The 23726-nt window shown below is 39.3% G+C and overlaps 1 protein-coding gene across 1 annotated transcript in view; it reads right to left on the minus strand.

Annotated features, from left to right (window-relative positions):
- Positions 1–1019: 1019 nt before the first annotated feature.
- The window catches only part of REL (REL proto-oncogene, NF-kB subunit), a 48586-nt gene continuing 25879 nt past the window's right edge, over positions 1020–23726 (minus strand). The window contains exons 4-10 of the mRNA XM_026696061.2: positions 18628–18719; positions 9517–9657; positions 7915–8019; positions 6284–6496; positions 4838–4906; positions 3862–3930; positions 1020–2160 (exon numbers count right to left, since the gene is read on the minus strand). Coding sequence (XP_026551846.1) covers positions 1352–2160; positions 3862–3930; positions 4838–4906; positions 6284–6496; positions 7915–8019; positions 9517–9657; positions 18628–18719 — 1498 coding nt within the window. The 3' untranslated portion in view covers positions 1020–1351. The remainder of the gene's footprint in view (positions 2161–3861; positions 3931–4837; positions 4907–6283; positions 6497–7914; positions 8020–9516; positions 9658–18627; positions 18720–23726) is intronic.

A 23726-nucleotide genomic window follows, 5' to 3' on the forward strand; every position in this document is an offset into this window, starting at 1 on the left:
AGTCTTCTTCAGAAAAGAAACCAGACTGGTGGACCTATGGACAAATAATACTTTTTAATCAAGTTGAACCTACCCATAAATCTAAAAAAGAGTGGGAGTCAGAAGGATTTGTCTGTCAGTGATTTACATTTTTAGAACTGAAAGAAAGATTTAAATTAGACTTAAAAATTTATGGGTTTGATTGTGTAAAAAATGAATTTGAAATTGTACTGTGTGTTAAGGATGAACATGTTATTGCTAAGTTCTATAAATTGCTATTGAAACTGAATTTGGAGAATGAATATGTGATGTATTGCATGATTCAATGGGCAAAGAATTTTGAGTATAATATAATGCTTACTTGAACAATGGGAAAAGATATGGACAAAGGGTTTAAAATTTACGTTAAATTATAATTTAAAGGATAAAATTGATAAAATGAGATATCAATAGTATTTAACACCCAATAAATGATCAAAGATATACAAAGATATTTCAAATGTATGTTGGAAATGTAAATGCAAAGAAGGAACATTTTACTATCTTTGGTGGATTTGTGATAAAGCAAAGTAGTATTGGAGTAAAATTTATTTTTTAATTCTGAAGATTGTTAAAATAAAAATTAAACTAGATATTTTTCTTTTGGGCTTAATAGACAAAGAATTTGAAAAAAATTCTAGAACCTTGCTGTTTTTTATGTTGAATCCTTTATGCACAAAAATCGAGAGATACTTTAATTCTAATGGATAAATTGCTGGAAAAATTGGTGAAACTAGCAGAGATGGCTAAATTGACTGCTCTAATCAAAGAAAAGAATACATCCCACTTTGTTTCTACTTGGAAACTACTTTTGGATTTTGTGCTAGAAAAAAAAATGAAACTCTGACTTTGGGTTTTGCTGATTACATAACTTTTGTTATAAAAATGGCTGGTACAAGTTAAGTATGCAAAAGTAAAAAAAGTTGAGGATGTAATGTTATTATATTATTCTACTATGCTAAAAAGAGTTGGAAGTCAACATTTTTCTTTCTTTCCCCTTCTCTACCCTACACTTCTTTCTCTTCCCTTCCCTCTTTTCCCACTTTCGGTTGTCTTTTATAGTTTGATAAATTTAATACAAGTATTAAAAAAATAATTTCAAGGATGGGTAGTTACTTTTTCAGGGGCTGTCATAACTTCAACCCATCATTAACCAAACAGTCTTAAGTCAAGAACTAGTGGCTGTATGCCACATTTGAAGTAGCTTTGGTCTACAATAAAATGACTCCATTCTACAAAATGTTGACATTTGGCTCTGATTTTGGTGAGCACCAAGGTCCATATTGCATTTAATGCAAAGTAAAAAAATCCAAAACATTATTTTTTTAAAAAATTAAAGTATGCTATCAAAATTGCTTCCAATGGAATTTAGGAACTCATCATCTTGAGTGCTGTAAGTATCAAAATTTGATATATTTATCGTGTTTGGATTGCCAGGCAATCCTGATTCATTAAGGCTAGCCAGATATTGAAAAGTTGGTGTCTCAAAAATATTGGACATAGAGGTCAAAGATAAGCTAGAAGTGGTTACTGGTGATATGGCAGGAGGCAGCAATGGTTGGACTTTCTTCCTGTGGTTGCTTGGATTTAAAGCTTGAACAAAAGATGACTTTTCCAGGTTAACATCTGAGCATCTGGAGTCTTCCATCTCCATGCTAATGCCATTGGACACTGCAGCACTTTCTGGATGAATAGACTGGCTGTCAACAGTGCTGGAGACATTCTGCATATCTTGCTGAGACACTGATGGCGAAGGTGATGATGACGACATTGTTGATTCATGATCATTCATTGTTCCAAGGAACCCGTGATAAATGTTTCCCTCTTTCTGACTGGACCAGTTCAGACACTTTTCCTGTCCAAGACATGGAGAGCTACCATTCTGCATTGTAGGATGCAACATATCACCCAAGTTTCTATGTTGCAGCAAAACACTTAGAGGTGAAACAGAAGAATGCCAGCAAGATGGCAGAACCCCATCCTGCTTAACGGACTCTGTCATTTGAAAAGGTGGACCAGGATGTCCATTGGAACTTAAGTGGTTTAAAGGAGGTGAATAATATGCCTGCAAGGAAGGAATGCTTGCAGATGTTTTCTGCAGTGGGATGGCTGTTTCAATCGGTGAGCAATATATATTTGGTTCTGTGAAAAAAAGTCATCATTGATTAGAAAAGTCTTATGGCAACAATTCTTGAACATTTTCCGCACTATCTTTATACTTTACATTCTTTATACTTTACATATACATTATATTCTTTATACACTATCTTTATACTTTACATAAATGACCTTTGTGATCATATTAAAAGCAACTGCGTTCTCTTCGCTGATGATGTAAAACTATTCAACATCACTGACAATGCTGCTACCCTTCAGAAAGACCTTAAGCATGTGTTAGAGTGGTCAAACAAGTGGCAACTTCATATCTTAATCAACAAATGCTCTGTCTTACATATCGGCAAAAAATATATATCAGAAAATAAAATACAAGCTGGACGGACATGACCTTGTAGACAACCCTCACTCTTTCAAGGACTTTGGAGTACTCATCTTCCCATATATTCCAGAGTTAGAGTGCAAACTGTATTATACTTTATCAGACTATCTAGCAAAGTATTGTTGGCACTAGAACTATTTTTTTCTATTCCAAGTTGGAGATGCTACAAACTGAACCTGGAAGTTCTTGTATGCAGGGTTTTGACAGTTCACCATGAGGACACAAAAAGGTCTCCTTGAAAATCCATCACCATTACACACATCAAATACTCTGGGCCATACAGTTGTATTCTACTTAATCTGGTAGCCTAATCTACATTCTTATAATTCCAAGCCAGTGTAGACATGGCAGTTTATAACTACGGTATAAGAACTGTAATCCAATATATCTGGAGGCTACTAGTTCAGGAGAAGACTCCTGTACAGCATTCATTCTACCTTTGTTCTCCTTAATATATGACAACAAATTAATGGAAAAAAGATGTGGATTCCCAGAAGCAGATTTTTTAATTTTTAATTTTTATTTGTCCCCTGCCTTTTAATCCAGGATGATCCCAATGGTAAGGATTCTTAGTTCATGGGAACTAAAAATCATACACAACCTGATGTATATTCTGTCCATCAGTAATGAATAGAGATGTGTAGAACATTCCATGCATGGCTTTTCTGATCCAGAAATAAATGGTTTAATGGAGTTAGGGTTATACAAAAAGCCAAGGAGACCAGTGCCCAAAATGGGCCAAGGAGAGAGGAAATGAAAAAACACGCAGAAAATCAGGGAACAAGGGGATCAGAGGGACTGAAAGCATTAGGAAAATTGGGCTAGTGAGTTTGAGGCAAATTCAGTTTGGGACAGCAGTAGCTGAAAAAAGGAGGAAAAGTGGTGGGAAAATTGAGACAAGGATAGATGCATGGAAGAAACTTTGTGAAGGTGGCTGGCCATATAAATTTGATAAATAAAGAAATAAAATAAATTAGCATGTGAAGAAGAAGGAAGGTGAGATATGCTGCACTGGAATACATTAAGTGAGGCAATGGAGAGAAAGCCAAGAGTAGAGAAGAGGGACTAGATGGATCAGTGAATTACCCATGCATGGAGCTGCTTGGAACAGGGCAGTGCAGTAATGCATTCCAACAATATATATGCTGGACTAGAAGAAGAATCTGTAATTACTCAGAATGTTGTACGGGACTCAAAGAACTTAACTAATACAGTATACACCAAAACAAACTTTACAAAACTAAAATATCTTCTCTTTTAATGTATGCCATTAAAACACTGTCATGGAAGAGATAGGAAGAAAGAAAGTCAAAGAGCCAGAACAAAGAAGGCATTTAAAAAAATACCTTTCTTAATGAATTTTCCTTCACTGGTAGCAGTCTGAAACAGAGCAGCATTAGACCTTTCATAGGGACCTATGGAAAGAATAGTTGTTACCCTAAAGGAAATCCTATAAGGATGATGATCTGATTCACCCAATATAATGAAGACTCTATTCCCCAACATACTGTATCCCCAATTACCCAATTTTAGCCTAAAGTGTCTAAATCCAGCCTCTTACTAAAAAAAATGGGATCAAGAAAAATAAGAGGGAAGCATCAACATCACTTTGGAAGTCCTTAGATTTGTAATTCCACCCCCCATAAAATTTAAGTCCAAGTCAAGAATGCAAAATATTTTTTAAAAAAATCAGCCAGTGAGAGCCAAGCTCATTGAATTACGAAGAACAAGAAGACAATGTAGAGAGGCCTTCTTGCAGCAAATAAGCAGTGAGGTCTCATCCCATTTCATTTATATATGTTTAAGCCTGCCTCCAGGGGTGGGTTTCATGCTGGCAGCATGCAGGGAAGCACATCGTAAATCACCGAACCTCATAAATGACCGAACTGGTAGTTAACCCTGTTGGATCCCACCCCTGCTTGCCTCCAATTCTCTGTCCTGTACATTCTATCGTGGTTCAGTTTAGTGGACCTGGATACATAAGAAGAGAAGTTAGACCCTACCTAGTGATACAATGGCATTCTTGTCACTCCCAAACAAGTGAATAGATAGTATCAGTTGCAGGAGATCAGAGACGGAATAAATTACAACATCACATGTTTTGACTTAAGTATGATGTTGCGTGGCATGGTGCAGCTTTTACTGAAAGGAAACCCATAAAGGTTTTGTAAGGCACAGACTTCTATCTCTCTACATAGGACTTCTGAGTCAAAATATTCTCAATTCAAATGATGCTAGGAAGCCTCAAGGATAAACCCAGTTTGGGAGAGAGGGGCTTCATATTAGAACAACAAAATAAGATGGGATGAGATATACTCTTACCAGAATCTTGAATGAGCTTTTGTAAAGCCATTGGTGACCTCTGCCTCTTTGCCTTATGTCCATAAGGATCTAAAACAGAAAGGAAAAAACAGCATTTCAACTAATCATGTACACACACATGATGATGTTGGGAATGTTTGCTGAAAAGGAAAGGTTTAATTGTGTGTTCCAATTGACTACAATAAAATATAGAATATTATCTTACCTAGTGTTGCCTTCTTACTCAGCCTGGTATATTTGGACAGAAAATAACTCTTCAAGCTTACAAGCAAAGCTTCTTCACACAATTTGCTACTTTGTTTTTGAATCTAGGGTCTTCTGTATGTGATCTACTGCTTCTTGCTGCATAAACTTTCATTTTAAATATATTAACATATGCTAACTCCTCCCAAAGAAATTGATAATATTCTTAAAATGAAAAGCTCCTATAATTTTCATTTCTTTTATGGCATGTTTTTTCATTACCCTAAGGTTTTCCAATTAACTAAGCTTTCAGAGGTCTAACTGAAGAACACTTGTTGTAAAGTATTTTCTTTTTTAAGGAGTAAGTATTCAGAGTGCTGGAAGGAAGATTTCTAACATAAAACAGGAGTGAGACAACTGTAAATGCTGCTTCCAAAGGTTGGCACTACTTTGGGAGAGGGGAAGATTGACGCTGTATAAAGAATTGATATGCCATATTCTCCAACATTCAGGGAGTGAGGAAAATCTCCATAATTAAGCAGATTTCTCACTTCCAAGCTTTGCCCATGTATGCCAATTTGGCAACTTTAAGATGTGTGAACTTCAACTCCCAGAATTCCCCAGCCAGCAACATCCCCAAGGAAAGAAGGCTGCAGCCCAGTGAGAGTGAGGCTCACATTGATGTCACCCACCTAAAATAATGCATTGTATATCTGCAATGCCAGCCAGGCCATCAGTCTCCTCATGCGTCAGTATCTCAGTGTGGTTGAGTGAATCCTATTTTATTTGTTTTGTTTTGGTCTTTGCAAAAGTTTGTTTCCAAAAGCTTTCTCCCACTACAATTCTCAATGCTTCCAAGGAGTCAACTGTTTCTATGTGGACAACTGTTTCTGTGTGGGCAGCCAATATCACCTGCCTTTTTTCTGAAGCACAAGCAAACGTAGATTATAGCAGCAGCTTTTAAAATGACTTCTTCCTTTTTGTCTTAAAGCAATCTTCTTTAACCTGAAGCATGCTGCATCTTAACTCTCAGCCTTTCCAGTTAGCACAAGGTCATGCTGACTGGGAATTCTGTTTATGACGTTCCAGAATGTTTGCAGAACACTAAGCTGGGGAAGACTGTGCCACAATAATACTATAGTACTGACAGAAAAAGAAATTGTTCCCAGATCAGAAATCTGTAAGTTCTTCTTTAAATTAGCATGAGCCCTGATTCCAAAGCAGTAGCTAGTCCTATCTCAACAAATGTGTATAAGAATGTACCTTTTTCCACTGGTAAATATCTAAAGTCCATTGGATCACTGACTTCCTGATCTGAGGGCCTTCGCAATTGCATCTTCACAGTCACAGGATCTGAGATATCTTTGAAAAATGGGGGCGTCTTGAAGACAATTGCTACTTGACGATGAACATCAGCTTGTGAAAAAATTCCCCTGGCTTCCCAGTCATTCATGAAAAATCTCACTTCTATATCATCTGTTCATCAGAAAGATATAAATATCACTTAATTTTAGGAATAAAACAACAAACAATAGTTCAAAGAGTAATTTTTTTTAACATGAAATACCAAAAAGGATCAGTTCTGCTTTCTATATGGATTGTAAATGTCATAGCAATACATCTGGCATATAGTTATTTGGGAAAGAATAGCACTTAGAAGTAGCCCAGTTTAGCCAGCTTACATATTTTATTAAGACTAAGATATGAAAGTCTTAAATTTAACATGGAATGGATTGTTTTTCTGTTTACCTTAGCAGATTTCTTTTATTTAGTGTGGCATTTCTTAACTTTGGCAATTTTAAGATTTGTGGACATCAACTCCCACAGAATCCCCCAACCAGCATATTGAAGCTCACGTGTCTCAAAGTTGCTAAGATTGAAAAACACTGACTTAGTAGCCTTGAATCAGCAACTTATTAATTAATCTTATCTCCACATCATCTCATCACTGGTCATTCTAGATGATGAATTTTCTAAATTTGGCACTTAAAGTACCAGTCTCCAGCTCCAGTCTTCCATAGCCAGCAGCTGTACTGGCTGATAGTTCTGGGCATAAGACATCTGGACGGCCACTGGTTGGGGTGGTCTGATATAAAACGTAAGCTAGCTAAAGCTTGTATTTTGATTGCCAGTGCTGGTTTATTCTGTAACATGTGAAATATCATATAGACATCTGCTACAATACACGTACAGTATAGGCTTAATTGCAGCCCCAGAAATGCTTGAAAGGCAGTTTTGCACCTTTAACCCTGTGGCTGTAGGACTGGCCATTTCCCATTGGCAAAGAGTCTTACCTTGCCCCATTTCCCTAGCTCTCTGGAATATCTGGAAGAGTTGCTCCAATTTCACTGGACTCTTTAAATTAAGCATCAGGACAATTTTACAGCCTTCCCTTACACTAATCCATTTTTGTTCTTCCTTACATAAAAACAAACATTACATATTAACACGCAGATGCCAGTTTTTGCATTTCCTCCTTGATCAGCTGAAAGGAGTCTTGATTGAGTATTGAGCAATTCTGGGCATTCTGAAAATGACAAGGGTGAGGACAGGCATGTGCTTCTGAGTTCAAAACTAGTACATGCATTGTTTCGTAGATCTACAGTATATAAATCAATGGATTATACAATGTTTGGATGGAATTTGAATCAAACTATAGAGTTTTTTTGGTTGCACCATTAACCGCCCAAGTTACATACTTAAATATTACAATATTTTGCTAGATTACATGTCATAACTCAATTTTATGAATATTTGGCATTCAGTTGAACCACTTCCACTTTCCTGTGGAAGTGTACATGTATCCAAATAAAATTGGTTGCTTCTTCATATCTCATTCTTTGATATCTAAAGTTAACATTTATACTCTACATGGTATTTGAGTTTCCAATCACCTTTCTGAACTTTGTCACACAGGAGGAAAATTTCATCTCCTCCTTTCACTGTTCCACAGTTCTTGTTCACACGGCAGATTCTCAATTCAGCTGAATTAGGTGCACCTGAATAGAAAAAGGAATTAATTATTGGGGGAGAGGAGGATAAAGAATGGCTATTATGATTACATTCGTCTAAAAATAGAACTGGGGGGAGAAAGTTCTGCAAGCAACTCTTTAACTGAAGATAGGTAAAGCACAGAAAGCAATAGATACATTTCAAGCATCCACATAGCCCACTTTACCCACCAGCATTTTACATGACATCATTATGCCCACCATCCCTGATGTTCCTCTTTGATAATGCTTGCTGCCTTTCTTTAGTTCTCAGCACAAAATTTAATGGGTTTTCTGTTTCTGTTGTCATTCTGAATTAAGTGTCCATTTTGTTGCTCAAAAACAGGGTCCTATCATAGCAAGAAAATTTGCAGCATAACTAATCTGTTGTGTAATTAATCAGGGGATTTATTTCTGAGTATTGCCATGAATGGGCTTAACCAAAGAAGTGATCTTTATGCCCACCATCCCTGATATTCCTCTTTGATAATGCTTAGTGCCTTTCTTTAGTTCCTTTCTGTTTGGTTGTTGGCCAGCACCTGCCACCACTATTTTCCCCCAACATTTGCCTTCTTAACTAAGACCAGGTCTCAAAAAATGTTTGCTGCCTCCCCACCCTTTTAAAAATCAATCCTTAGCTGTATAAAAGTTAAAAACATAACAATCCATTAAAACATGCTCAAGAAAAGGAGTGGTTTTAACAAAATGATGAGATATAAAAATGTGGAACACACAAAGGGAAAAATAACAGTTTTCAAATATCCAAAAATATATCTGGCAATTTTAAGGGCTTCACTGACTACATTCTAGTCAATTTGCTTTCTACACAAGATTCAAGTCTTTCAGTGCCAAATAACATGCCACCAGTCTTTAAAATCATACCAGGACAGAGGAGGGGTAGAGGTGAATTTTCAGAAAACTGAACTGGTGCAAGGTTGAAATAACACCAAAGGAAACAAGAATCCCATTTTTTTCTTCCTTAATTTGTAATTATTTCCTGCCTCCATTGACATTGAGGGAAGATAGCAGAGGAGCAAATTATGATCACAATGATTCTTGAGGGGTCTTTGCTGGTCTCTGAGCTTGCTTGTTTTCTTGAAGATGTTTCATTATCTAAACTAGGTAACATCATCAGTGCAAGAAAACAACCAAGTTCAGAGAGCAGCAAGGATCCTTCATTTCAATCCTGAGTTATAAATATTCTCCTTAATAGCAGATTGTTTTCTCCTAGCAGAAAAAGATTGGGCTTTAAATAAACAGCAGGGAAATGGCCAAATTCTCTGTCATATATGTACGGAAATATAATACAATTTGTCATTAAATCTGAAAACATATTTATATTCAAATTGAATTCTGTGTCTGCCAAAGATGCTTTCAGTTATCTTCTGCATTTTAGGGAGAAGAGAGATGAAGCAACTCCATAGAGAATAACTGGGGCCAAAGAGCTTGCAGGGAACACAGCAGAAGAAATTGGACATGAAATATACTCTGTTCTTAGATACTTACGGTTATCATAAATGGGGTTGGAGATAACTGGGGATATAGGTTGTGTGCAGTTGCCAAGCTCATCAGAGAGGAATGCTTGGAAACAGAGTCTCACCACGTTGAGGTCATATTCTTCAACTGTCAACAGCTGTTCTTCAGAAACTATGAAAACAAAACAATAATAATAAGGATGGGATATTATATTTAATTTGGGAATAACAAGAAAATGGAAGAATGTTTATATCCCAGACTCTAAATGTTGGTTAAATGAAATTTCAAGCTTTTGTACCAAAGCTTTGTACAGGTAAAACTGTAAAATACGATTCGGTAGGGCTTTAGATTTAATTATATAATCTTAATAACATTGCTCTCTGTAGTTTACTCTAGGATTTGTGGGTTTTTTTCCTTCTTATCATCAAATAGCTTTTTATAAAATGCTAGGTTCATAACTATATTTTATATTTTAATATAATAATAGTTATATAGCTTTTTAGAAACTGCAATATTTTTGAAATACCAGACTTAAAAATTATAGAAAAAAAAGGGAAAAATATCTGGATAGTTGACATTACAATAACTGGAAGCAGCAGGATAGAAAAGAAAGTACTGGAGAAAATCACAAAATATAAAGACCTACAAATAGAAGTAGAACAACTGTGGCAAAAAAAAAAAAAAGCAAAGATAGTACTAATAGTAATAGGCACCCTGGCTGCAATCCCAAAACATCTGAAGTATGAATATTATGGGCATTAACAAAAATCCCATCAGTCAATTGCAAAGACAGCTTTACTTGGAAGAGATAAATCCTCCGACAATACATTTAAACAACAATATCTGTCTCTCCCAGGTTCTTGGGAAGGTCTTGATATGGAAAAAAATGGCAAATCCAGCCTAAACATCTGGCTGCGTGACCAACTATAGTAATAAAAGTAGGTTAACCTAAAAGTCTATTAATTAATTGTTAAATATTCTGTATGCTGTAAAAAAAAACACCTCAAAAACAACCAGCAGTGGCTATACAATGAACACCTATTTCAGAGGCCAGATGATGCCATTGCAAGAAGGTGGGCCAAAATCCTAAGCCTCATTCTCCCTTGGCAATTTTCTGAGATTGGTTTGAGATGATGGAAGTTGCAATGGCCAGCCCAGTGTTGCAGTAAAAAGCACTGTCAGACTGGAGTCATAATGGTAATCCGGTGGTAGGCTAGAAGCTTTTAATCCTATGGTAGAATTTAGCATTTTCAGAATAGGGGAAAGGCAATTCACAATCATTTATTCTTCCTGGGAGCTCTCACTGTCCTCAAATTCTTGTTGCCATCTGTGAAATTAAATTTCCAGCATCATATATAACCAATGTTCTCACTGATCTCCAATTGCTATTTTGTTAGAGAGGGCAGCATGAATGAAATTTAAAATGGAAATGCCACCCACATTGTCGTGATAAATTGCAAATGTTACAGAAAAGTGAAATATTGCTTCCCTCATAATTGTAGTCCTACATATATACCACAAGGGATGTGGCACTTCTCCCACTATGGTTTTTATACCTTACTTCCTTTTTATTGGAGGAGGAGGAGGAGGAGGAGGAGGAGAAGGAAAACTATAGGACACTACTGTGAATCGATAAGGATAGCTGAAAGAGAAAGCATATATATTTCACTGTGCTGCAGCCACTGTGCAGTACCTTATCTATCTTGGTTCTAATATGTCTCTTTACATAATTGTTCTTTATACATTCACATTCAGGAAACACGTTTATTTCAAAACTAAATATTTGCATAATTCATGGTACATTTAGAGGTGCTTCTATATAATCAGCTCCTAGTACAATTAGCCAATCTTTTATATGATTTAAAACAAATGCAGGAAAAATAGTGAGAAACCAAATGTTTCTCACAAAAGATGGTAATATCTGAACCCAACCTGATAGACATGCATTTAGAATATTACTGTCATCCTATCCATGTTTCTTTGCAATATAACACAAGTTATGCCTGGGCAAAATTGTTGGGTGTAGGATTCTATATGTGTGTGTATTTGCATATAAATTTGTGTTATATAATATTATTATATACGTAAATGATAATACACATTCTGCACATGATGGAAATTTTTGCATTACATTATTGAGTTTTTTTCAATCTGAGGCTCAAAAAGAGGAAGTGCATTGGTCTTGAGCTATTTTTAAAATCCATTTCCTATTACAAGAATAAAATAGAACACTTGTAAATACTCATGTTTTCCTTTGCTACCATTCTGATAATATTGATAGGCACTTAACATGAACAAACTGAGTAACCCTTAAAAGAATTAAGGTAGATCAATGCTATTAATATATTTATGAAGACCCTGAATTTGAAATCACCTTCACGCCAAAGAAGAGTCAACAACAAAATTATAAGCACAGGGAACAATTCAGTATTCAGTGCCCACATTCTCCATCTTGTCTATCTATGGTTGTCAACTCCAGTTCAAACCAGGCTTACAGATTCCCCCTCCCACCCTGTCTCTAATAAATGAGTCCATGACATATATAAAAATTTATGTGCATACTGTATATTATTCATTTGTGTATTTATTTGTCTGGCTTGATATACAATGTCTTGTATATTGAGCTAGACTAATAAATATTCAATTTCTTAACAGTTTACAATAAAACAAATGGATACCAATTCACCAAAACAAAGAGCAATTAAAACCAACAGACAGAAAACTAATAATAACAATTAACAATTAATTAATACTTAAAAGCCAGTTTTAAAAATGTTTTCTAAGTGCTAATAAAGATAGTGTGCCTCCCAACTTTGCAGGAAATAGATTTGTGTATATTATGTATACTTGCTACAATCCCCCCAAGGCCAGGCCAGGTTATAAGGTATATACATATTACTTCAATTAATCGCCCATTACAAAATACCCTGCCTGTATATTAACTGTCCTTGCACTCACATTAGAAGTGTTCCCATGCCCAGAAACTTATAAATATGCATACATACATTCCTGAGAGAATAATGGGGTAAGAAAAAAAGGGGAACTGCTCTGGAAAGAAAATGAAAGAGAACCAGGGAACAAAAGGGGTGCAGACCAAGAGAGGGGAATTGGCAGTTGATAGGGAAGGAAAAATGATAAAAGCTCCTATAGAGGCAAATTCTGTAGAAAAACAGGTCACCCCAAAAAGCAGCTTATCTTCAAAGGCATCCAGAATATCTTTTGGCAATTTATATGTCACTTGTCCCACACTTTCTTTTATTGGTGAATATACAATGATCACCATCTCCATCTCTATTAACAGACAAGATATCACCGCTGCACATGTTTATAGGGATGACTGGATGACTTAAATCTGCCCATAAATTGTGAAAGAAAGATCAGAAAGCCACATCTGATCTTGCATATTATATTCTCCAGGGGCAACTATTGCACATTTCCTCCTTTTAAAAGGTGCTTCCTTTTCAAAGCAACTTTATAGGATGTTTTTCCAAAGGTCACAGTTCAAACAGGTGTTTCCGGTGTTTCAGCTAACAGTTCTTAACTGCTAGACTGTACTATCTCCTTATCAATCCTTTTCATGTTCATATCACCATGATCATCAACATTTGTTGCTCGTCGGAAGCAAGCCCAAGCATTAAGCAAATCAGAAGTGGACTTAAGAAGAAAGCATCAATGGTACAAATTCTGCACAACTCGCCTCTGCATTTGTCATTACTGGCAATGAAATTCTACTGGTTCTGGTAGTATACAGGAATGCATATCTTAAGGAACATATCTTGTAAAAATGGGCATGACAACTTTAATTTATTTATCAATTTTATATAACCACCCATCTCACAAAAAAGTGACCCTTGGCAGTGTATAACAAGACTATAAAACAGCTAACATATAAAAAAAAATTATTTAAAAAAAATTAAAAATCACAAGCCTAAGAGAGTACAACAGATGTTAACAATGTCAGTCCCCTGTATCTTATAGTACATGATTACCTTTGTAATCTTATGACACAATACCTTATCCTGAGATAACTTTTTCTTTCTACTTGTATTAGCTTTCACAAGGTGTAATTAATTTGATGCCTGGAAAAGAGGGGAGGACTTGCAACCTTGACCACAATGCAAATGTCCAGGGACATTTGAAAGCACAGAGAGAGTGCTTGCAGCTTTGCCTTCTTTCAAGTAATGCGTCTTTGTAGAATTTAAGAAGGATTTCAGAGAATGACTTCTGTTTGTAATTCTCCCGCACCTGTTTCCTTCTATAGAAATATATAAAGGAACATGAGAGGAAAACACTGAGGTGTGGTGGCTAAGCCACCAAGCTAGAAACCTGGAGTTATAGTCCTGCCCTAGACACAAAGCCAGCTGAATGCTCTTGGGCTAGTCCCTGTCCTTCAGTCCTAGGGAGAAAGCAACGGCAAACCACTTTCAAAAAATCATGCCAAGAAAACTGTAGGGACTTGTCCAGGCAGTTGCCAAGAGTCAACACTGACTCAAAAGCACACACACAAAGAGGCTGTTAAGTCTGGGCGGTGGGTCCCAAGGAGAGACGAGATTTGTGGTAGTGAACAAACAGCTCTTTATTAGCAATCAGATACTGAGACAAAACCCCTAGCCAAGGCTGCTCTTTTTATAGAGCTTGGCCCCGGCTAGGCAGCCAATGACAGGTTTTTGAGCTTGCCGCGCTTGGTATTAGCCAATCGCAGCAAGCTCTATATGAGCCAATCAGAGAGTACCATATCTTCCAATCAGGGCCCGGCTTTTCCGGACCAATAGGAACGCAGGCTTTCAAGCCTGCTAGTACGGAACAGAGGCAATAGCAGGGGTGGGATTCTACTGGTTCTGTCCAGTTCTATAGAATCCCTTGTTAACTTTCTAAGCAGTTTGGAGAACCATAGTTAGAAGCAATCTCCTTTTGTTTTTTTCTATGCTTATTACATTCTTGGCAGTATGCCTGGACTTCCTGTCTCTGGAGCATCTGAGGCTTGGCTTTCTTAAAGGGGAAGGGTTGTTTTAAGATTTTTACACTGCTGTTGAGAGGAAATACTTCCCTGGACAATCAGCACTTTGAAGAAATAATTGAATAATGAAGCAAAGCTTTCAAAAAACAGGGAACCAAGATGAGTGACATTCAGCAAGGCTTCTTGGCTAGCTAGAAAGATTGACATTCAAACATGAGTTTACATACCCTTTCTGAGTTTTGGTCTAAAACTGGTTTTTGGTAAAGGTTAATTCTGTGCTTGGTAACGTTTAATCCTGTTTTATTGATGGAATAATTTTCCCTATTCAGCTTTAACAAGCAACAGCTACTGTTGTGATTTAATTATTTGTATTGTGTTTGAATTTTTTCCTGCCTCATGGTTTCTTTTTCTATCTGGGGAGGGGGTGTTCCTTCACTGCTTTAAAACCAAAACACCAATCACATTTCCTCATCTACTGACACACTTCACCATGCTGTGACTCACATAGTAAACAGTTACCTATACACAAAGTCCTCCTCATTTGGATCCAGATTCCTACCTCTTTGCCGTTCTGCTATCTTTGCATTTATTTACAAAACAAATATAGATTAGAAATCATGTGGCAAACTATAAAGGTCAAGTCAACTTCATACAGTAGCTGCACATTTTTTCAAAGTTTGTTGTCATCTTTAATCAGAAAATACAGTAACTCAGAGATTATTTTTATACAGTGCCAATCATGCCAGATTTAATGTATCATTAGAACCCTATGAGGTTCTAATGTATCATGAGAACTTGCCATGCAGTTAGGAAGGAATAGTATTAACAACAGCCCAGCATTTTTCTCTGAATTTAAATTTCCATGTCATATGAATATCATATTTTCCACAAAACTGGGATAATTATCCTGGTTTGATTATTCAACCCTTTAAGCTATGCAGCAGTTGCAAAAGCCATAATAGAACAAACTATCATAACCATGACAGACATTTAAACATGCCTAACTAGCATTGAAGTCCTGCAGATACCAACTTAGCCATGATCTCTCACCATACACAAACAGTAATAATTCAAAATGAGGAAAAGAGCAGATTATCTCATCAAAACTCTGAAAGCATTCATTCACTTTTCCACATGATCCCAAAGATAAATCTAGAAAAATGCTGCATGTTTAAGCACAGACTTTTGAGAATGTCTCTGTCATGATATCTGCTGCCTGTTTTCCAAGGGCTGCTAGTATCCTGGAGTATGGCTTGGATTATTTTAGTGTATTTTTCTTGCCTCCCTTTCTTTCTGTCCTGTACTGCTTCATAATTCTGGGCACTTTTGGTTGGGGACAATCATCTACTTTGCTATGGCTTTTTTTCTTCGTTACTTTGTTTTTCTTGCAATGGTTTGAATATGTGAAATAAGGGTCGGTCTAGTACAGGTTTTTCTCTAGATTATATGCCTTCCTAAAGTCGCTCAATAATAAAATGTGGAAAAATGACTGAAATTTAGTCATTTAGAGTTATGGTTAGAGATGTTTAGCTTGACAGAGCCCTTTTCATTTGGACCAACAGATTACCTGGTTAGAAAAATGACATAAGCAGGACTTCTTTCTTCTCCTATTTGGCCGTTCTTTTTTTGCCTTGAATATTGTTTATTTGGATTGAGGACTTGGTTTGCTATTTTTGTTCTCTTTTTGATATTAGTTCAAGACAGGATATTTTCTCAAATCTAAATGCTTTGCATTATTTTTTCAACTTGTCAACTATAAGCTTTGCCTCCCCCCCCTCCATTTTCTTAATTCTTTAAGATTGTGCTATTTCTGGTATGCTTGCTTTGTTCAGAATTCTGCTCATTTATCTTATTATGCTTTTAAGTATAACTTCTTTTCATTCTGTTACCCAGTAACGTGTATAAATGCAACTAAAATCTAACCATTAAACCAAATTCCTTTGTAATTTTCTTTCTTTGATACTGTATGGAATCAAGATTAAAGATGTACTGGCTAGTTTTAGATTTTACTAGTACAGGATCTATAAGAGGAAACATATTCATTTAAAAAATTGTGTATGGCACTCCTTGAAGAAAAAGATTTATGTAGAATTCTTGAAACCTTACCTAAACTAATACAATTCTAAAATTCTTATTGATTGAAATCCCAGATAGATGAGTTCATCTTTACTAACCATAAATGTTCAATGTTCTGATATTCTGAGCTGATTTATTAAATTTTATTCCTGTGTGCTTATAGAGAGATGCTATATAGCTTTTCAGTTGGTTTGTCATTCTCTGTAGGGTTTGCTTGAAGATTCAGTTTTTCTAGTTTCCAGAAATAAAAGATCTGATTATATATATATATATATATATATATATATATATATATATATATATATATATATATATATATATATATATATATATATATAACACACACACACACACACACACACACACACACACACACACTAAGAAAAGTATCATAAAACTATGAACAGTACCAGATGAAATCACTCAGCTCTAGGCCGAGATCACAATATGGATAGGGTGAGCTAGTCTGTGCTTGCATCTCAAGATAATTTTATTTGCTACTCAGCCAGAACCTGATGGCACCCAATTTGTGCCCACAAATCATACTGAGCTTAGATGCAAACTTGCTTTAAAAAATGTTGTGGTTTTAATAGTAGTACTGCTGAATTATCTCTAGCCTCAAATGCTACATCCCTTTCCCAATGATATGAAACAATGCTTAAGCCCATCAAAGAGAGTGTTTCTTTCTCATGACCACAGCTTCCCCATGACGTATCAGTTTCAGTGGAACAACTGAACTGTGGGAGGATTACAGTGTATGACAGAGGTATCATTTTCATATGAACTTGAACTGAAGTTATTTAATGGCTTTCTGATACGGTTAAATAAAGATAGAACCAATCAGATATTAAAGTACTGTATTAAACATTGACCTTTAAACCACATACATGGACCCACACACATGCATTTCTTTTTTCGTCCTTGATTTTGCTGTTCAGGGGTGCACAGGTGGGTGGCAAGGCACTCCGTGAGCACAGAGGGGCTGGGGGAAGATGTGCAAGGATCTGTGGTGGCCAGTGAGGCATGACCCCAGCAAAGTGGGGGTGGCTGGCTGACAAGGCATGGGCTGAGTACAGTGGGACTGAGGGAAAATGTAGGATGGTGTGTGAGTGGTTGTGAGGTACAGGCTGAGTGCAGTAGGTATGGAGGAGTGTGTGTGAGGTCTACAAGTCGCTGTTGAGGCATGGTGGGTCTGGCTGCTGTCGTGTGGGAAGGGCGCACAAGGGTGCAAAAAGCCTCAGATTCTTGCAATGCAGGAAGAAGCCCAAAGCCATGGCATCTCCCCATGTGTAGCCGGGGTGGTAAACTCAGCAGAGGGAAGGTAGGCAGGGGCAATGAAGGTCATATCGGGGGAGGAGGGATGTGCAGGGTTGGCAATTGTAAATGCAGACTGGGTCAAATTTTTATTACATGACCGCAGAGGTCCTGCAATGGTTGTAAGTTCAAGGACTGGCCACAAGTCCATTTTTTTCAGCACAATCGTAACTTTAAACAAATACTGAACAAATGGATGTTAAGAAAGAACTACCTATGTATTACTAGATTCTTAGAGAACTGACTTGCTGTAAGGTATTTGTATACGATCCACTGTGACTTGCTGTAAAGATTTATATTTTCAGATGGTGAGTTGCATGGTTCACGAACACTTATTAGTATAGCAATAGGTAAAAATAAAATCTATCCCCCCTGGTTCATTAGTTGAGTTACATGTGGCCAATATTGTAATTCATTCTGACTTTAATTATAGTGTACCTTTTTATGGTTAGACTTACTGTAAATACTTTACTGGGTAAAAAATTGCTTTGCATCTGGTCTCCTCACAGTTCAGATGTTGCTATTTTTAGTCCCATGCTACTCTTTGGATGAATTTAGAATTCATAGACAAAAAATAACACAATAATTACTAAAGGAAAGCCTCCAGTAACAAGCTGTGACAGACAGTGATGTGATTTTCACATGTACATCCATTCCAGGTAGCTGGTCCATTTTGCGGTTTTAACATGGTTTGATATATATTAAGGGAATTAATATTTCAAAGATGTTTGAAAAGTAAATGATAAGGGAGTCTCAACAGTCATTAATGTAGTTAATAATCAGTGGTTATTTACCATTGAATGGATTGATCTTCTTAGCAATTCGTGAAATGATGGATTCCTTGAGTTCTCTCTTTTTCACACACTGAATGCCCAGGTTCTGAAAACTATAGCAAATACATTTGAGAATTAGATGTTTAAAATAAATATAACAATGATACAACTATAGGGACTCTACCATATTGGTAACAAAATAAATTGTGGAAATTTTAATTCTAACAAATACTTTACATTAAGAAGATTTGATGAGATCTTTCATAAAAGACTAAAATAGATGTCATCATTGTAATTTGCCTGTTATTAACCATTTTCAAATATTTAAATGCAACACAAAGAGAGACACATTATTTTCTTTTTTAAAATAAGTGACAAAGAACAAGAAGAGAAGCAGCCATAACAAGAACTAAATTATATCAAAGGTCCATCTAGTTAGGGATGGGAAAGTAATCATCTGTTTGGGATAAAAATCAGCAAAAGCCCTCAAAAAGCATTTGAGAGTAGAATGTCTCACTCCAATTATTTATTTATATAGCCACCCATCACACAAGAAGTGAATCTGGGCAGTCTGTAATTAAGATATAAAATAATAAGCATATCAAACATAGTTGTATTAAATACACACACAGAGAGACACACACAAGCAATTCAATCACCAAGGGAGCTACCTCAAAATCTCATCAGTCCCCTAAACGCCATATCTTGAGGAACTGGAATATAAGGAGGGAAGGAGCTGACTTCTGGAGGGAAGAGGGGTTGGAATGGAGAGAACGTTCCATTAAGCAGATGCCACGGAGACACACCTCCTTGGGTTTCCTGAACAGATGGGACAGGCATAATAATCAGGAAGAGGTGATCCCTCAGATAACGTAGCCTTAATCCATGAAGGGTGTTATGTCCTGAGAACTCTAGGAGTTCTCACTCAGGTCCACTCACTTTGAGTGGGCGTTCTTCCCCCTTTCCTCATTGGTTGGTTCTCCCCAGCAGCCAGCCATAAAAGCAGGCTGCGGGGTCCAACCAGTTGCTGATTGCTGCGAGCCAGTTCCAGGCGTGGCAAGCACGGTCAGCCCTTTATTGCTTTAATAAAGTATTGTTGCACTCATGCTCTGGTTCAGCCTCTCATTGCTCAAACTTAACACTGGCGACGAAGGTGGGATGGCTACCAGAAGCACCATGCAACCGCTGAGTCACTAGCCGCCGATCCGCAGCCCAGAGAGAGCGATCGGCCGGCGATAAGGGAAACGCTGATCCGCAGCCAGAGAGAGCGGTCAGCCAACAAAAAGAGCAAACAAAAAGAGCAAACGCTGATCCGCTGACAGAGAAAGCGGTCAGCAAGCGATAAAGAGCGAACGCTGATCCGCAGCCAGAGAGAGCGGTCAGAATCGAAAGTTAGAAGCGTCTGTAGCCGCTTGTTAGCCCAGCTACAGGGAAAGTGAAGCACTGCGAGCCGCAGCCGCTCCATATCAGGCGCGAAATTCAAACGGTTGTCATTTGAATTTCAAACCTAAAAGGTACAGCACAGCGCTGTAGCCAGTCACTGACGCCCACTCAGGCGCGAATCCAAACGCTGTCAACGGCTAACAGCCTAACGTGGTTAACCCAGAGAGAAAGAGAGGATTTAAAACAGCCTCTCCTGAGCTGAAATCACTTGCCCACCAAGGGCACTAAAACATTGTCTGCTGCCCCAGAGAGATTTTTTCCTCAGGTCGTTCAACCGGTCCCAGCACCATGAGTTCCAATCCAGTCTTCCCGGCGTTTAAACCAGACGAGGAGAAGTGGGAATCGTATAAGAACTGCTTCAATCATTATATCGATGCAGTTGGCCTGGCGGATGCGGGGGAGCATCGGAAGAAATCGTACTTCCTAATCTACTGCGGAGCCTCCGTCTACGATACTGCCGCAGCGCTCGTGGGTCCTCGTGAGTTTAAAAACGTTCCGTGGTCCGAGTTACTTGAAATTCTCACTAACCACTATTCCCCCAGGCCCTCGCAGATTGCCAAGAGATTCACCTTCCGTATGAGGAAGCAATCGAGCAAGGAGACCATCAATCAATATATGGCCGCCCTCAGAACAGCAGCACTGCATTGTGGGTTTGGAACCTACCTGGAGGACATGCTCCTCGATCAGTTAGTCTGCGGGGTCAAGGACCTCCACCTGCAAAGGCGACTTCTAGCAAAAAAAGACCTCAACCTCGCACAAGCGGTCGAGGAAGCCTTGGCAGCTGAGCTGGCAACAAACTCAGCCACCGAAATCCAGGGCCCAAGTGCCAAGCTGACATCACTTCCAGTCCACTCCGAGGAGGTGGTAGCAGAGGAACCCATCAGTGATGAAAACGAAGTCCACCGCCTATCCAACGACAGACGGCCGCAGGTAGGAGCCAAACAAGAAAACATCGGTCCACCCAAGCACATCACCCTGTGCCTAGCCTGTGGGGGATCTCATCAGAGGGCCACCTGCAAGTTTAAAGGAGCCACCTGCAATAACTGCCATAAAAGGGGACACATCGCGAGAGTCTGCCAAGCCCCCCCAAAGCGCAGCACAAAGGCACCCTCCCTCGTACTCGGGACCACAGAGGCAAGTATTGAACTGTCGCACGCATCACCTTGCCAAGCACACTTGCCGCACTGTTAGTAAAATTTCTCTCTCCGTTTCCCTAGAAGGTAAACCGTGCCGCATGGAGGTTGACACAGGGTCAGCGCTCTCAATTATCTCGTGGAACACCCTTAAGAGGCTCCAACCAAGCCTATCCACTAGCCAGCTCCAGAGATGCCAGTTTGGCCTGAAGGACTACCAGGGGAAGACCATTCCTGTTATCGGCAGAGGCAAGTTTCGTGTCAGTTTTAAAGCTTTTAAAGGTCACCTACCTCTAGTGGTAGTTAATGGCAATCTACCCACCTTATTGGGGCTCGATTGGTTTCCCCATCTCGGCCTAGGGCTAACAGGAGTCCATGCTGTCTCAACCTCAGACACTGACTCCTTATTCGCTGATTACTCAGATGTATTCAGCGAAGAGCTGGGGTGTTATAACGGTACCCCCATCTCATTCTCAGTTGACCCCCAAGCAGTCCCAATCAGGCTTAAACCGCGTAGGGTCCCGTTTGCTATTCGGCCAAAATTTGATGCAGAATTAGATAAGCTATTAAAACAAGGGGTCATTGAGCCAACAGATTTCGCCAAGTGGGAGACGCCCATTGTCACACCCCTCAAAAAAGACGGTAGCCTGAGAATTTGCTCGGACTACAAGATGACAATCAATAAATTTCTACAAGTTAGCGCTTATCCTGTGCCCGTCATCCAGCACTTATTACACACATTCGAACCAGGCAGCATTTTTGCTAAATTGGACATGTCTCAAGCATATCAGCAGTTCCCTGTAGATAACCAAACAGCGGAACTCCAGACAATTGTCACTCACAGGGGTGCCTTCCGATGCAAGCGTCTCCAATTTGGCGTAAGTGTTGCCCCGGGTATTTTTCAATCCCTCATGGAGCGGATTTTGCAGGGCCTCCTGGTGTAGTACCCTACTTCGACGACATCTTAGTCTCGGCCAGGGACAGACCCCAACTCTTCCAAAGAGTTCGAGCTGTGTTAGAGAGGTTCAGACAGCATGGCCTCAAGTTGAAAAAAGAAAAATGTGCCATTGCCACTAGACAGGTGGACTTTCTGGGTTATAAAATTGACGCCTCTGGCATTCATCCCCTGGAGTCCAAGGTTAAGGCAATCCACGAGGCACCCACTCCAACCTCCAAAACAGAACTGCAGGCGTTCTTGGGGCTATTGAACTTTTACGCATCCTTTTTGCCCCATAAAGCATCAGTAGCTGAACCCCTACACAGATTACTGGATAAAAAGTCACCATGGCACTGGGGGCACAAGGAAGACGATGCCTTTAACGCCGTCAAATCACTACTCACGTCAGAGGCGGTACTTATTCAATTCGACCCTAACCTCCCTTTAGTACTGGCAGCTGACGCCTCCCCTTTTGGAATCGGGGTGGTACTAAGTCACAGGCTTCCCAATGGCGCCGAGGCTCCCATCGCCTTTTTCTCAAGGACGCTCTCTGCTACGGAGCGCAATTATAGCCAGATCGATAAGGAAGCCCTAGCAGCTGTTGCAGCCGTGAAAAAATTTCACGAATTCCTTTTCGGCCATTTTTTCGAGCTGGTCACTGACCATAAACCCCTCCTGGGCCTCCTAGCCGGGGACAAGCAGACCCCTCAAGTCCTCTCCCCTAGGATGACAAGATGGACTCTCTTCCTAGCAGCCTACTCCTACAGACTGGTACACCGCCCGGGCAAAACACTGTCCCACGCTGACGCCCTCAGTCGCTGCCCCTTGCCGGCCCCGGCTGAAGACCCTGCTCCTGTCCACGCTATTTTCGAAATCACCCAGTTGGACCTACCCATCACGGCCATGGACATTGCTGCTAAAACCAAGACAGACCGAACACTCGCCCAGGTGCTCGACTGGGTGAGGAGGGGGTGGCCGGGTGGCAATGTTGATAACATATTCACACCCTTTAAGACTCGCATGCAGGAATTGTCAAGTCTGCAGGGCTGTCTACTATGGGGCACTCGAGTGGTCATCCCGGCCTCACTGCGTACCCGAGTTCTGGAAGCTTTGCACGAGGGACATCCTGGCATCGTGAGAATGAAAGCGTTAGCACGCAGCTACGTGTGGTGGCCGGGTCTAGACGAGGACATTGTCAATTGGGTAAGTTCCTGCAGCATTTGCCAGGAATCCCGTCCTGCTCCCCCCATTGCCACCCCTACTAGATGGGAAAACGCCAGCGCTCCTTGGTCTAGAATCCACATCGACCTAGCGGGCCCTCTGCATGGGAAGATGTTCCTGGTGGTCATGGACGCCTATTCCAAGTGAATTGACGTAGCACAGCTATCCACGACCACCACACTAGCAATCACCAACGTGTTGACACGCCTGTTCGTTACGCACGGGCTACCCGACTCCATCGTCTCCGATAACGGCCCACAGTTCGCATCGACTGAGTTCAGCCGCTTCGCTGCCAACCTGGGTATCCACCACATTTTCACAGCCCCATTTCACCCTGCCAGTAACGGGCTGGCTGAAAGGGCCGTCAGGACCACTAAAGAAGCCCT

This window comes from Pseudonaja textilis, chromosome 1 (assembly GCF_049901715.1).
Source record: "Pseudonaja textilis isolate UNSWEBS1 chromosome 1, rPseTex1.2, whole genome shotgun sequence".
Lineage (NCBI taxonomy): Eukaryota > Metazoa > Chordata > Lepidosauria > Squamata > Elapidae > Pseudonaja > Pseudonaja textilis.